This window comes from Arabidopsis lyrata (assembly GCF_000004255.2).
Source record: "Arabidopsis lyrata subsp. lyrata unplaced genomic scaffold ARALYscaffold_4, whole genome shotgun sequence".
NCBI lineage: Eukaryota > Viridiplantae > Streptophyta > Magnoliopsida > Brassicales > Brassicaceae > Arabidopsis > Arabidopsis lyrata.
Genome location: NW_003302552.1, coordinates 1234713 through 1248258, shown reverse-complemented (window position 1 = coordinate 1248258; position 13546 = coordinate 1234713). Strand labels below are relative to the sequence as shown.

Genomic DNA, 13546 nt, shown 5'->3' with positions numbered 1-13546 from the left:
ATTTCTTTGGCATCTCCATGCCTGCATGTAAGGCAGGTCCAGGTTGTTCCCAACCTAAAACCACGTTTGCTGGTTCGAATTTCAACGGCTTGGTCACCTCTGTTTTGACAGCCAATTTTAAGATTGTTCTATCCGCACTAGTTGCAGATTCAATCTCGAGCAACATAGCACGTCGTGTGTTTTGTGTTTTCCGAAGCATCATTTCTCTTATTCTCTCTAGTGTTATCAAGGTCTGAGGACTCCGCGATGACGATTATTGTTTAAGCGTTAGGATTGTTTTGATATATTATTTTATCTGCTTTTATATTGTGTATCGATTTTTTTTTGGTTCAGGGAGTTTGATTTCTTTGGCTCTTCCCTTTGTAACATTTCTCTCTTTGAGGACGATTAGTATGGTATAAAATTTTGGTGAAAAGAAAAAAAAACACATAAATGTTAGTGTCAGACCTCGTATTTCATCGGATCCAGGAGAAAATGGGTTTAGTATCTTCTCTAATGGGCCGAACCCATTAGTAACATCTCTGATCAGTAATGGGCCGAGAAAGAAGAAGTCCGTTAGAGCCTATGTCAAAGTCAAAAACCTTTCGTTTCTACATAACTGCTAAATATTTCCTAGAGGTGTCAAACGGGCCGGCCCGCGTCCATCTGGGCCGGCCCGCGTCCATCTGGGCCGGTCTGCGATGGGCATTTAAATTTATGAGACCGCGGCGGGCCGGCCCGCGGGCTTAGTTTTAAATATTTTAAAAATAATTAAAAAAATAAAATCAATTTTTAAAATTTGAAATTAACAATTTTTCAATAAAAAAAACTCTTAGAATTAATTTTTTTGTAAATCTTATAATTTTATACATTAAATTTCGTTATATGTTCATATAATTCACATATATATTTAGAATTATGTAAAAATATTTATTTATTTATATTAATTATTTATTTTTATTAAATATTTGTAGTCCGCGGGCCGGTCCGCAAATCCACGGACAAAACCCGCAAAAACCCGCAATCCGCATGGGCTTGTCCGCGAGGCCCACTATTTTATGGGCATGAAAAATGATGTCCAAGCCTGCCCCGCTGTGGGCTACTTGGACAAAGTCCGCGGGCTACCGGCCCGCTTGACACCTCTATTATTTCCGAACTTAAAGACTGAAGCATTGATTGCAAAGTGTAAAACTTGAACATGATTTTCGGCGAAAATAAATCGATATTTATTGCAAAGAATTCGGGAAGGGAGTATAAATAAGAGGAGGAATGTATCGTAAAGGGGGGAAAAAGATCTTGTAACAAAAGCGCTATTACGATCAATACAATACACATTCCCCTCTTTGTTCTTGTTTTACAATTCGATACCAATCATTTCACGAGGTTGAGAATCCCAAACTCTTCACAAATTTTTAAGTGCGAATTCCCACATCCACAATAAATAATGGGAAAATGTCAAAAAAATCATGAACTTTCAAATTTGGGACGATTTAATCATGAACTACGAAGAAGACATATAAATCGTAAAGTTTTTGTTGACTTTAAAATTAATTAACAAAGTTTGGTTGACTAGCTAGCCATTTTAGTCATAGCGTTAAGTAGGCTAACAGAAAACTAAATTTCCGTTTGCCTTCTCTGTTATGTCAAAATGATATCGTATACTGTAGCGACAAAACGACGTCGTTTCGACGATTTGGGGAAACTTAAACCTAAATCCTTAAATCGATTTCATTCCTTAACTCTAGAATTTCTCTCTCGCTCCCTCTGTTGAACAACGAAGAAGTTGGTGAAGAGGGACAATGGGACATGGTATGTGTTCCACAAGAAAATGATGGAGGTGGTGTTGAGGCAGAAGAAAACGATGTAGGTGGTGTCGAGGCAGAAGTAAATGATGGAGGTGGTGTCGAGGCAGAAGTAAACGATCGAGGTGGTGTGGAGGAAGAAGCAAACGATGGAGGTGGTTTCGAAGAAGAAGTTCTAGGGTTAAGGAATGAAATCAATTTGGGGATTTAGGTTTAAGTGTCCCCAAATCGTTGAAACGACGTCGTTTTGTCGCTACAGTAAACAATATCGTTTTTACATAACATAAAAGGTAAATGGGAATTTAGTTTTCTGTTAGCCTACTTAACGCTATGTCTAAAATGGCTAGTCAACCAAACTTTGTTAATTAATTTTAAAGTCAACAAAAACTTTACAATTTTTATGTCTTTTTCGTAGTTCATAATTAAATCGTCCCAATTTCGAAAGTTCATGATTTTTTTGACATTTTTCCCAATAAATAATTAGAAAAATATAACAAATAGTAAGTCACTATAAAATAATAATTTTACATAAAATTGCTGAAATAAAATAAAACAAAAAAAAAAATCTCTCTCTATAACTCTTTTATAAATAGTAAGGAAATCTACTATACATTTTTGCAACACTTTTAAAGAATCCAATCAAGTCAAATTTTGTTTAATTTTGACCCGGAAATCTTCAATCGGATCTTTCCTTAAATTTTGGCAAAATTAAAAAACGAAAATGATTAATAAAATCTAATATATATATATTTCTCAACTAATTACTATATCTAAACTCTTTATTTATGGTATATTCTCTACGATTTTTATAGATAAGGAAATCAAATATGATGATTTAATGCTACTATAACAAATTTGGGCTAATTTCCTAAAACCTCTATACCTAATTTAAACATAAATATATGATTCTCATTTCACTTTTATTTGATCTTATATTTATATTATAATAAATTATTATGAAATATATATAGTTAGTAAATTTTAGTTTGTTTTCTACATATGTTATAATTCACAAATTTTAACACGGACATATATTACTCAATCGATGAATAAAAAAATATGTGTTTAATTTCACGGGACGGAGTATGGCTCAGGCCACGTTTTGTTTCTTCTCCTTATTTATCTTAACATGACTATAAGCAAAAAAAACTGACCTGACTTGGTGGGACGGGTTTTGGTCGATATTAATACGAGATGGTATACCACGGGTGAAATTTTAGATTTAACAATCAAAATATAATTATACAATCTTAAACATTAAAAACAAATAATATTAGCAAAATAAATATAACTTAAAAATTTATATGTTTTAGTTATAAATAAAATTGATCCGCGGTGTACCCAAAATCAAACATAAATTTATATGAATAAAACATACAAAAGATAATTGAAGGGTTTGCAATGTTTTAAACTTTGTTTGGTTTTTAATATTTTGTAAAAATTATGTAGTATCAAATAAACATGTTGTTAACACAAAATATGCAATGCAAACTATATTATTATCCTACCATTTATTTTTAGTACACCAAGCAACTTTTAAATATTTGATATTTAAACTATAAATAGATTAACTTAAACTAATGTAGACTCACAATATAAAAACCAAATGCTATTACACTTAGAATAGAACAATTTTTTATGTAACTAATAAACTGTAAATAATTTTAAACCTTAGAATTATTATGTAGTATCAATTAGACGATTAATATAAAGGGAAATAATTTTTATGTAACACAAATTACCCGATTAAAACATGATATAATGGTTAATATCGAAAACTTATAACACAATCAAAATCTCAACCATCATACAAAAATATATATATCACCACAAAAAACAATCAAAATAAAATACAACCAAATATTATTTTCTTATAAATACCAAATAATAAAAATATAGGTCTGCGGTGTACCGGGGGTAACAATCTAGTTAGAAAAGAAAAATTAGAAGAACATGTTTTAAAGTTTTTAGTTGTAAAAAGTATTTAAATCATGGCAACCATATTAAAGCCTGAAAATGAGTGGCTTAATTGTCAGCAAAGTCGTCATTATCATGATTTATAACATCTATGGGAGAATCATAACCAGAGACTCCATTATAGCAAATCATTGGTGGGACCTATATGTTTGAATCTGTCTAAATCTGACACGTGTCGAATATAACTGACAAAGATACTGTTTTGGAACTGCTTCGCTTCTCTCGTGTCGTGTGGATAAGATGTTTGTGAGGGATGCCATGATTCCATATTCCATGGATGTGCTTATTGTTGATGACATGTGAACCACCACTTTCTCTATATCTTTTTGGATTTTTTTTATACAATATATTAATATGATCCAAACAGAAATTTTTTAGATCAATTACATATTTAAAATCAAATAAATTCGATTTAGATAATTAGATTAGTACAAGCTAAACAAATCGATTTATTATTGCTGACCAAGAGATTTCTTTTACCTCTGTCACCAAAACTAAATTACGTCGAAAACTTCTAATCATTGGAGTTAGATCTATTTCGATCCAGCGTAAGAGTTAGTGTTAACGAACATTCATTTTTTCCTTCTATAAATAATTGTTATTTGTTATGATTTAATTGTTTATTCTTCGTTATTGTTGTTGGCTTGTTGCGGGGTTTGATGGCTGTTTGAAAAAAGAAAGATGTGGTTTTAATGTAAGATGTTTAATTTAATTGTTACCAATCATCTGAACTATCTAAAAAGGTATTGCGACTTGTGGTTGTGGGTCAGACTCCATTATGTTATATGTTATGAGTTTATTTATTTAAAAAACATGACATCCTTGTTACCTAACTTTTTCCAAAGTCAATCTTTTTCTATTGTTTTTTCTTATAATATAGTTCATGTATATATAATACTGTTGTGTTGGGTATTAGTGTATTACTATTACAAGTCTAAAGATATTAGAAACTTTAAAAAAGGATTTAAAAGATAGTCCCTTTTATTCTTGTTTTCGCTTAAATGTAGTAAGTAATTTATGGTATTATTGGTGCGTATGTGTGTGTGATGACAACAATTTTTTCGTTTATTTCTTTTGCTATTAAAATTTGATACTAACAATATTTTATCTAAAATTCTAGGTTTCTTATTTTGTGGTATATGATGAACATTTTAATTAAATTAAAGAAAGGTTAAAGTATAAATAGGATTCATATGTTTTTAGTTTAGGAGATATGTATTAAGTTAATATGTTTCCCAAAAACTTCCTTCCAGTATAAATAGGATTCATATCTCATATTATTATGTAAATACTGCAGATTGTGAATCTGAGTTCTTGAAGAACTTGGTATGCAATATGATTGATTTAAGCTATTATCATGGTCTATGTACTTCTAATTAAAAAATTGTATGTCTTAGATTGAAAAATCAGTAAACCTCCTGGTAATCTCCAGGTGAATATAGATGATCAAAAGACTTAGATCTAGCTAGTATGTCTCTTGAATATACTATAATTTATTCATACGCATGTCACTAGAAACTTGAAATCTACCAAAATATTCTATCTTGTCATACCAAAAAGGAAAACATATTTTACCTTTAAAAATAGTGGAGCACAATATGAGCTAAACCTTTTATAAATTAAAAATAAAAGAAAAAAAAATAAAAAATGGCGTCTGGTTTATTTGCAAAATCGCCTAAATCATTTGCATATACTATTGATCCGAGCCCATTTTTGTAGTCTTATTCTGAAATTAAAATATCAAATGATTGGGTCAATACTTTTTTTTTTAAAAAAGTTTACACCTAAGTTCAACATTAGGATTTTTATTGATTAATAATCTAATTAAAATAAATTTAATATATGATAAACAATACGTGTCGTCGTGGAAACGAGTTTGCCACACCTTCTCCTCCCGAGACTGGTCTGGCGGCCAGGGACCAACTCTTCATAATGAGAAACCAAATTTATTAGTACTTGATTTTTTTATTACTACTAGTTTAATATTACTATGCAACCATACATGCACTTCAAATAACGTTACCGGATTAATAACTATCATCCATAAACTTAATGCAAAAAAAAAATGAAAAATTCTTGGTGTTCAATGCTTACGTTTATTGATCCCTTTTTGTTTGACAACCAACTATTCTAAGAGGTTTAAAAGAATTATCGACTAATTTTACATATAACTTTGAAAATATTCTTTTTCGTATTTATCTTCATTCATATGATACTAATAATCATTTTTCAATAAGTCAGTCGTTCTTTTTTTTTTTTTTCTATCAGACATATATTACACGTCAACTTTTTCCATCAAAATCACATAAATAATACCTAGTATATTTTAGTGATATAAATAATTATTTAACTTTTCCCATATGCACCACCATATAAGATATATAAATGTTTTAGTTTTAGGAACAAAAGAGACCGTAAAACTTAGAAAGTTGTTTGCATGTTTGAAGAACTATTTTGAGTTTTGCTATGAATTCTTCCGGCTTAGAAGAAAATAAAATATTATATAGAGAATGTGAGCTAAATTCAAGAATATTTGCACAAGATCAAAGTCAGATTATACTAATATTCGATTAGAAAAATAATCCGATCAAATATAAATGAGCACCAATTCCACGTACGGTGCGACATTATATTAAAGTTTATAGTTAAAATTGGTGAACTATTCTACTTTACTTTTTATCAATTCAATATAAGATTATCCATGAACTTTGTCTTTCATCATTCTTAATTTCCTAGCATTTTGATAACTCGTCGTACCTAGAAAAAAGTCAAATGTTATACAATGATATGAAACTGACAAATCGTATTAAGTTATAATTGGTATTTTTTTCATTGATGTAAGCATTAATCTCGTGTGTGGGCTAATATCAGGATTAGGGGGTAAAACAGAATTTAATTAAGCAAATACTTTAAATAAACAATAAGAAAGTTATATATATTCACTACAAGAAAACACGGTATTAGCGACTTAATTCGGCGACTGAATATGTAGTCGTTAAATTTGGCGACTAATTCGGGACGTATTAGCGACTAAGTAGTCTATATTAAACATTAGTCGCTAATCAGTCTTTAATATGAGACTGATTAAATGAGTCGCTAATAGGTCGCCACTTACAGCTACTATTTAGCGACTCATTTATTTTATTTGGGCAATTAATTGGGATTTTACGGGCTTGATCCAGTAATTTTAGCCCATTAAGCCGGAGTATATAAACTCGTAGTCGCGAAACCCTAACCCTAATCCCCTTTCCTTCTCTCTCGACGAACCCGACGAACCCTAACCCTATTCCTCTTTCCTTCTCTCTCGATTCGATCCTAATTCTTCATCAATCCTCTCAATCTCTCAATTGAACGCTTGAATGATGAAGACTCGTGGTGGAAAAGGCAAGAGAGGAAGAGGAAGGGGATCGAAGATTCCCCCCCCAAAATCGACCCACTTCTTCCCAGCCTGTACGAGTTGAATCGAAGACCTTGAATCGAAGACCTAGGGGTCTTCCCATCCAGTATGAGTTCACGCCGGCGAATCGTCAAGCCCCTCTTCAAGATTCTGAACAAGAGCCGATTGCACAGCCTCCAACGGGTCCAACCATCAGGGACTATCCTCCTCCGACGCAACTTTTCCAGTCAGGCGAAGGATCTCCTCGCAGATCTGGCTCGACTCCATTTCGAGCATCCGGATCTACTCAACCTAGATCTGGAGGATCTGTTCATCGTCTAGCCTCCAATCAATCTCCAGCGCCGGTTCAACGGGAAGCCTACAATCAGTCTCCAGCGCCGGTTCAACGGGAAGCCTCCAATCAGTCTCCAGCGCCGGTTCAACGGGAAGCCTCCAATCCTCCACCTTGGCAGGCGTCAAATCCTCCACCTCGAGCCTCTGTATCACATCACAGCTCTCAAGCTCAAAACTCACATGCGGAAGAAGATGAAGATGAGGAAGCTGAGTTTGAGGCTGATTATGAAAGGGAATCAACTCTCCCTGAAGATTCGCTTGCCACTCTCCATGAGTTGCTTCTCCGGCCAGGACGTGAGAAGTATACAACGGTCATCTCTCCCACATTTGAGCCTGAAACCTATTGGTAAGCTGAGTAGATTAGGTTTAGGGTTAATATTGAGTAATGTGTGTGTGTATCTGCTAAGTAGATTAGGTGTGTATATGGTAAGCTGAGTATATTAGGTTTAGGGTTAATATTGAGTAATATGTGTGTGTATGGTAAGCTGAGTAGATTAAGATTATGTGTGTATATGGTAAGCTTGCTAATTGGTTTATGTAATTGTAGGTTTGGTCACGACAATGGTAAGCTGACCCGGAAGATCACAAAGGTATTCACAAACAAGTTTAATGGGCCATATTACAATTGGAGTTGTGTACCTACTGAAAGAAGACACAAATACTTCCTCGAATTCGCGGTAAATTAACTTCTATTGTCTGTATCCATTTGGTTTGGTTTGGTTGTTTGATCACTAACATCAAACTCTCCTCTTGTTTTATAGAAAACACACACATGGCATCCATCACTGACCGGTGTAATTGAAGAGAAATTTTACAAAATATGTCAGCTGCGTATGAAGGACATGGTTTCTAAGGCTTGCTCAAAACGAGCCACTGAGAGACCGCCATGGATTGAGAAGACATTGTGGAAGGAAATGTGTGAGTATTTGGACACAGAAGAAGCCCTTGCCAAGAGTTCAACCACATCAGCAGCTCGAATGTCTGACCGTAATGGTCTTGGTCCTCACAAGCATGTATCGGGGCCAAAGTCTTTCTTACAAATCGAGCAAGAGATGGTAAGTTACATCAAGCACTCTTGTTTATTTACATAATGGTTTTCCTTAAGAATTTAAATTTTTTTGTGAACAACATTTCAGGAAATTGAGCTGGGAAGACCACCTACTATTGGTGAGATATTCATTAGGACTCATACCAAAAAAGATGGGAGTTTTGTTGATAGGAAGGCGCAGGAAATTCATGAGGCATATTTGAAGAACAAGGAAGCTAAGTTGGCTGCCCTTGTGAATGATGAAGGGTCTGATGGTACATCCCGTCGATCAGAACTATCTCAAGAGGAGGATGATGAGATCTTCCTTCTGGTAATGTGGTTGATCCTCTTTTTTTTTATTATTATTATCACTTACTTCATCTTTTAAGAACTAATCCTCTTGTCTTTTTTTTGCAGTCAACTGTCACAAACGAGAGAGGGGTATACTTCGGAATGGGAAGCTTAGGGAGGTACATCAATGGGAAGAGGAAGTACCCAGGAAGCAGTTCTGCTTTCACTTCCTTGCAGTCACAGCTTGAGGAAGCCAACCGCAAGATAGAAGAACAAGCGAATCTCCAAGCACATCGGGAGGCAGAGGCATTGCGGGTGAAAGCTGAGCAAGCAGAGATCAAGCGTGTTGCTAATGAGCAACAAGCAGAGATCAAACACTTGAGGATGGTGAAGAAGTACTTGACCGAAACTGACCCCAAGTTTCTCGCCTTCCTCGAGTCTGCTTCAGAAGATCAAACAGAAGAGTTCCAGACTGCTAATGCTTCACAAGATCAAGCCGAGGAGTGAACATCTCATCTCCCCTTCCTTTAGTTGCTTTTCTTATCTAAACTTAAAAACTTGATATTATGTAGCTTGAATATTATGTTGTGAACATGTTTGAATTATGTTGTGTGTTTGAATCAAGGTTCTTTGTTTGTTAAATATATTTTTTTAAATTTAGGATTCCATAAATTAGAATGTAAAATTGATAATTAAACCTGTAATCAGTCGTCAAATAGTTGCATTTCAGTCACCAATACTTAAACTAAACAGACGCCATGTGGTGGCAAAACAGTCGCTATATCAGTCACCAAATAGTCGCCAAAGAGTCACTATGTAGTGGAAATAATGTCTCCAAACAGTCGCTAATTTGGCGACTGTTATGCGACTAAATAACGGCACATAAGTTAGTAGTTATTCAGTCGCTAAATGGCGACTGTTTGGTGACTCATAAATTTAGCGACGCAAGGTTTACCGACTACGTGTTTTAGTCGCCAAACTGTCGTCTTAATAGGTTTAGCGACTACTACGCTACTTAATGTGTGGTCGCTAATTACATGTTTTCTTGTAATGATTAGATAATAGATGAAAAAATAGGGATAACAAATAATGATGATAACAATATGTATAGGATGGGTAACCTAACTTCAGTTGGACGAGTATAGCCGACAAATGCATTATTGGGAAGTGCCAAAACAAATAACATAGCTGAGACCAAACCTAATGAAATGTTACACATCAACTTTCTTAATCAATTACTCCAAAGATTTTAGGTTATTGTTGACGAATCATATTCACCCACATCATTTTTTTTGGTTTCTACCCACTTTTATTGTACTTCTCCTTTATTTATTTGGTGTGTGTTCTCTTGATAGCTCTAATGATACGTCAGGTAACCAAACAAAAAGTGATTTAAAAGGTGAGCACCCATTTCTTACAACTGTTTCGACCACATATTGTATGAACTTGGATTTAAAAGTCGGGTAATGTAATTAACCTAACTACCGGACTTAAGACTTTTGATTAGTTATATCTAGCGATATAGCTTGACCAAGTCTTATTTGTGATGTAATGATTGTTCCAAAATAGTTTGAATTCCAGTTTTTAAGACCATGGTAAATAAGTAACATTTGTTATATGTTATAACACTCATAAATCTGCTTGTTCTTATTTTACACTCTTTTTCTTTTCTTATGTGTTACATTATATTAGTACATCGATTTATCCTGAAAGAGAAAGCGCGATAAGATATATTATAAAACTCTAGGAAATACTTTGTAATCTAAAGATAGCTATGAGTTCAGCTTCAGACAAATTAAGGATGTGAAGAATAATTGGTATGGTAATGAATCACCTTGTTTAAATATATATATATATATATATTCGAAAATAAAGTATATGCCTAACTCTTTCGAAAAAGTACTAAATGAATTGGTGAATGAGATCAAGAGAACCAAACCTATACAAGATGGTGGGGATCACTATCCATATGTATCAAATCAGAAATTTTTTTAACTAAAATATATAATATCTAATTAAATAAATGAATTGAACATCAAGGGCCAATGTGTTTCTGTCATAAGAAAAAGAGAGGCTGAAAATTAGTGGGTAAAAGTAAAACTGTCTTGTGGTCCGTTATTTAAAGGCACCTCTTAATCATCTTCTAATTACTATTCATACTAATTTAATCCCTGTTGATAGAATTGTAACATAACAAAATAAAAATGTATAAACATTAACATATATGTATATATGTACAAACGTAATACAGTATAACGCTTCATGATATAAAAAGAATTAATTACGGATTTTGCCATTTTTTGAATAGTTTGTGGATTTTGCCATTTTTCAGGTTCCAAAAATATGATTTAACATGCGTTTCACTCGTTATGTTTGGGTTTAGTCGGTTCCATTTTTTCTTAGGGTTTAATATTTGGTATAAAATACGTATTTTTGCAAAAAAAAAATCATAAATACATACATTTTTAAGTGTTAAAAATGGCAAAATCCGTTAACTATTCAAAAAAATAGCATTTTCGTAAGTTTTCCAAAAAAAAATGGCATTTTAGACAATAATCCCATATAAAAATCTAAAGGGATTATTGTTGATTTTGCCATTTTTTACCAAAATCTTTTGAAAATGCCATTTTTGCAAAAATTTTATGGATTTGCCATTTTCTAACACTTAAAAATGTACGTATTTCGGATTTTTTTTGGTAAAAATACGTAGTTTATACAAAATACTAAACCCTAAGAACAACCACAACCGACTAAACCCAAACATAACGAATATAACGCATGTTTCCGTAGCCTGAAAAAGGGTAAAATCCATAAACTATTCAAAAAAGGCAAAATCCACAAATGCCATCCCAAAAAATGGCAAATCCGTAATTGATTCAAATCTAAAATACCAATGCCGACTGAACCCAATGATACCAGAAAAAGAATGAAGAAAGCTTTAGATATAATATTTAATTTATTATATTCATGATATGATAATTCTATTCTACCAAATATAAAATCATTGAACTTTGTTGGGAACTTTTCTCTTAGTGGGAAGAATAGTAGCAAGTGCCAAGTGAGATGCTCATTTGGTCAACCTTTGCAAGTAAGAAAAATAAAAGTAGAGAGAATTGTGCCATCACAATTTCCCACATTATTCTTTTTTTTTCAGAAAAATAATTACCAAGAAAATAAAATTATTTCTTTAAAATAAAATAAATCATTCCTTTGATTAATAATTATTAGCCATCCACCCACCCATCAATTTCTTAAAAATATAAAATAAAAATACTTTTTTTCTCCTTCTTAAGAAGCCCACTTGGCTTCATCTCCTCCCATTATCTTCTTAACTTCATCAAACAAACAAAAAAAAAACTCATTTCTTTTTCCTCTCGAAATCTCAAAGATAGATAAATTTTACATAGGCATAATTTTTTCACTTCGACTCAGATGGGTTTTGATGATTCATGCAACACAGGTCTTGTTCTTGGATTAGGTCTCTCACCTACTCCAAATAATTACAGTAGTGCCATCAGACGATCCTCCGGTTGCAAGCTCGAGCCGTCGTTGACTTTAAGCCTCTCCGGCGATCCCTCGGTTACCGTGGTGACCGGAGCTGACCAACTATGCCGTCAGACGTCATCTCACAGCGGAGTCTCTTCTTTCTCAAGCGGGAGGGTGGTGAAAAGAGAGAGAGACGGTGGAGAAGAGTCGCCGGAGGAGGAAGACACGACGGAGAAAGTTACAAGTGAATACAATGAAGATGAAGAAGGTATTAGTGCTCGAAAAAAACTTAGGCTTACGAAAGAACAATCTGCTCTTCTTGAGGATAGCTTCAAGCATCATAGCACCCTTAATCCCGTAATTATATATCCTTAATCTTAATTCTTTTTTATTATATGTTACTAATCACTTTTGATAATCCTTATCTAATCAGATTCTTTGTTTTTATTTTATTTACAGAAGCAAAAGCAAGTTCTGGCTAGACAGCTGAATCTAAGGCCTAGACAAGTTGAAGTATGGTTTCAAAATAGAAGAGCTAGGTAATTTTTATTTATTTCTTATAAATTATCAGAATATTATTTGATTTTTACAAGTTTCGAAAATTGTCTATTTAATAGTCAGAAAATTTTGTAGGTGATATTATTTTTCTTTAAGCTATATATTTATTTTATTTAATGAAAATTTGAGCAGGACAAAGCTGAAGCAAACAGAAGTAGATTGTGAGTTTTTGAAGAAGTGTTGTGAAACATTAACAGATGAGAACATGAGACTTCAGAAAGAGATTCAAGAACTCAAAACCCTAAAATTGACTCATCAGCCTTTTTACATGCACATGCCTGCATCGACTCTAACGATGTGTCCTTCTTGTGAGAGAATCGGCGCCGGTGGCGGTAATGGAGGAGGTGGCGGCAGCGTGGCTACCGCGGTGGTTGTGGATGGAAGTACGGCCAAAGGAGCTTTCTCCATCTCCTCAAAGCCTCACTTCTTCAACCCTTTTACTAATCCATCTGCAGCTTGTTGAATAGTAGTAATTCGTTTTTTATTTATTACTTAAAATATTAAATTTTTTTTGGTGGCAATTTAACTAGTAGGAAGAATACAAAAACTATGTTAGAAAGGGTAAGATGCGTTTAGATGGTCTCTTCTACAATTCCCACTTTGTTTTTCAGTGGGATTGTTGGTTTGGGAAAAATAATAGTTTGTAATTATTATTTTATTTGTCGAAAAAAGGTAAAATAGTCTTCACTTTAATTA

General features: G+C 33.4%; 1 protein-coding gene across 1 annotated transcript; it reads left to right on the top strand.

The window, feature by feature from the left end:
- The first annotated feature begins 12050 nt into the window (after nucleotides 1-12050).
- LOC9316527 (homeobox-leucine zipper protein HAT9) lies at nucleotides 12051-13546 on the top strand. The gene is made up of 3 exons (XM_021030106.1): nucleotides 12051-12649; nucleotides 12752-12831; nucleotides 12983-13546. The coding sequence occupies exons 1-3, from the start codon at nucleotides 12239-12241 to the stop codon at nucleotides 13311-13313; spliced, it is 822 nt and encodes a 273-aa protein (XP_020885765.1). The 5' UTR covers nucleotides 12051-12238; the 3' UTR covers nucleotides 13314-13546.

Excerpts from the sequence above, each read along its gene's own strand:
- LOC9316527 (XM_021030106.1), top strand. The coding sequence starts at position 12,239 with ATGGGTTTTGATGATTCATGCAACACAGGTCTTGTTCTTGGATTAGGT. Across the intron at positions 12,650-12,751 it reads ATCATAGCACCCTTAATCCC|AAGCAAAAGCAAGTTCTGGC; the intron begins GTAATTATATAT and ends TTTTATTTACAG. Across the intron at positions 12,832-12,982 it reads TTTCAAAATAGAAGAGCTAG|GACAAAGCTGAAGCAAACAG; the intron begins GTAATTTTTATT and ends AAATTTGAGCAG.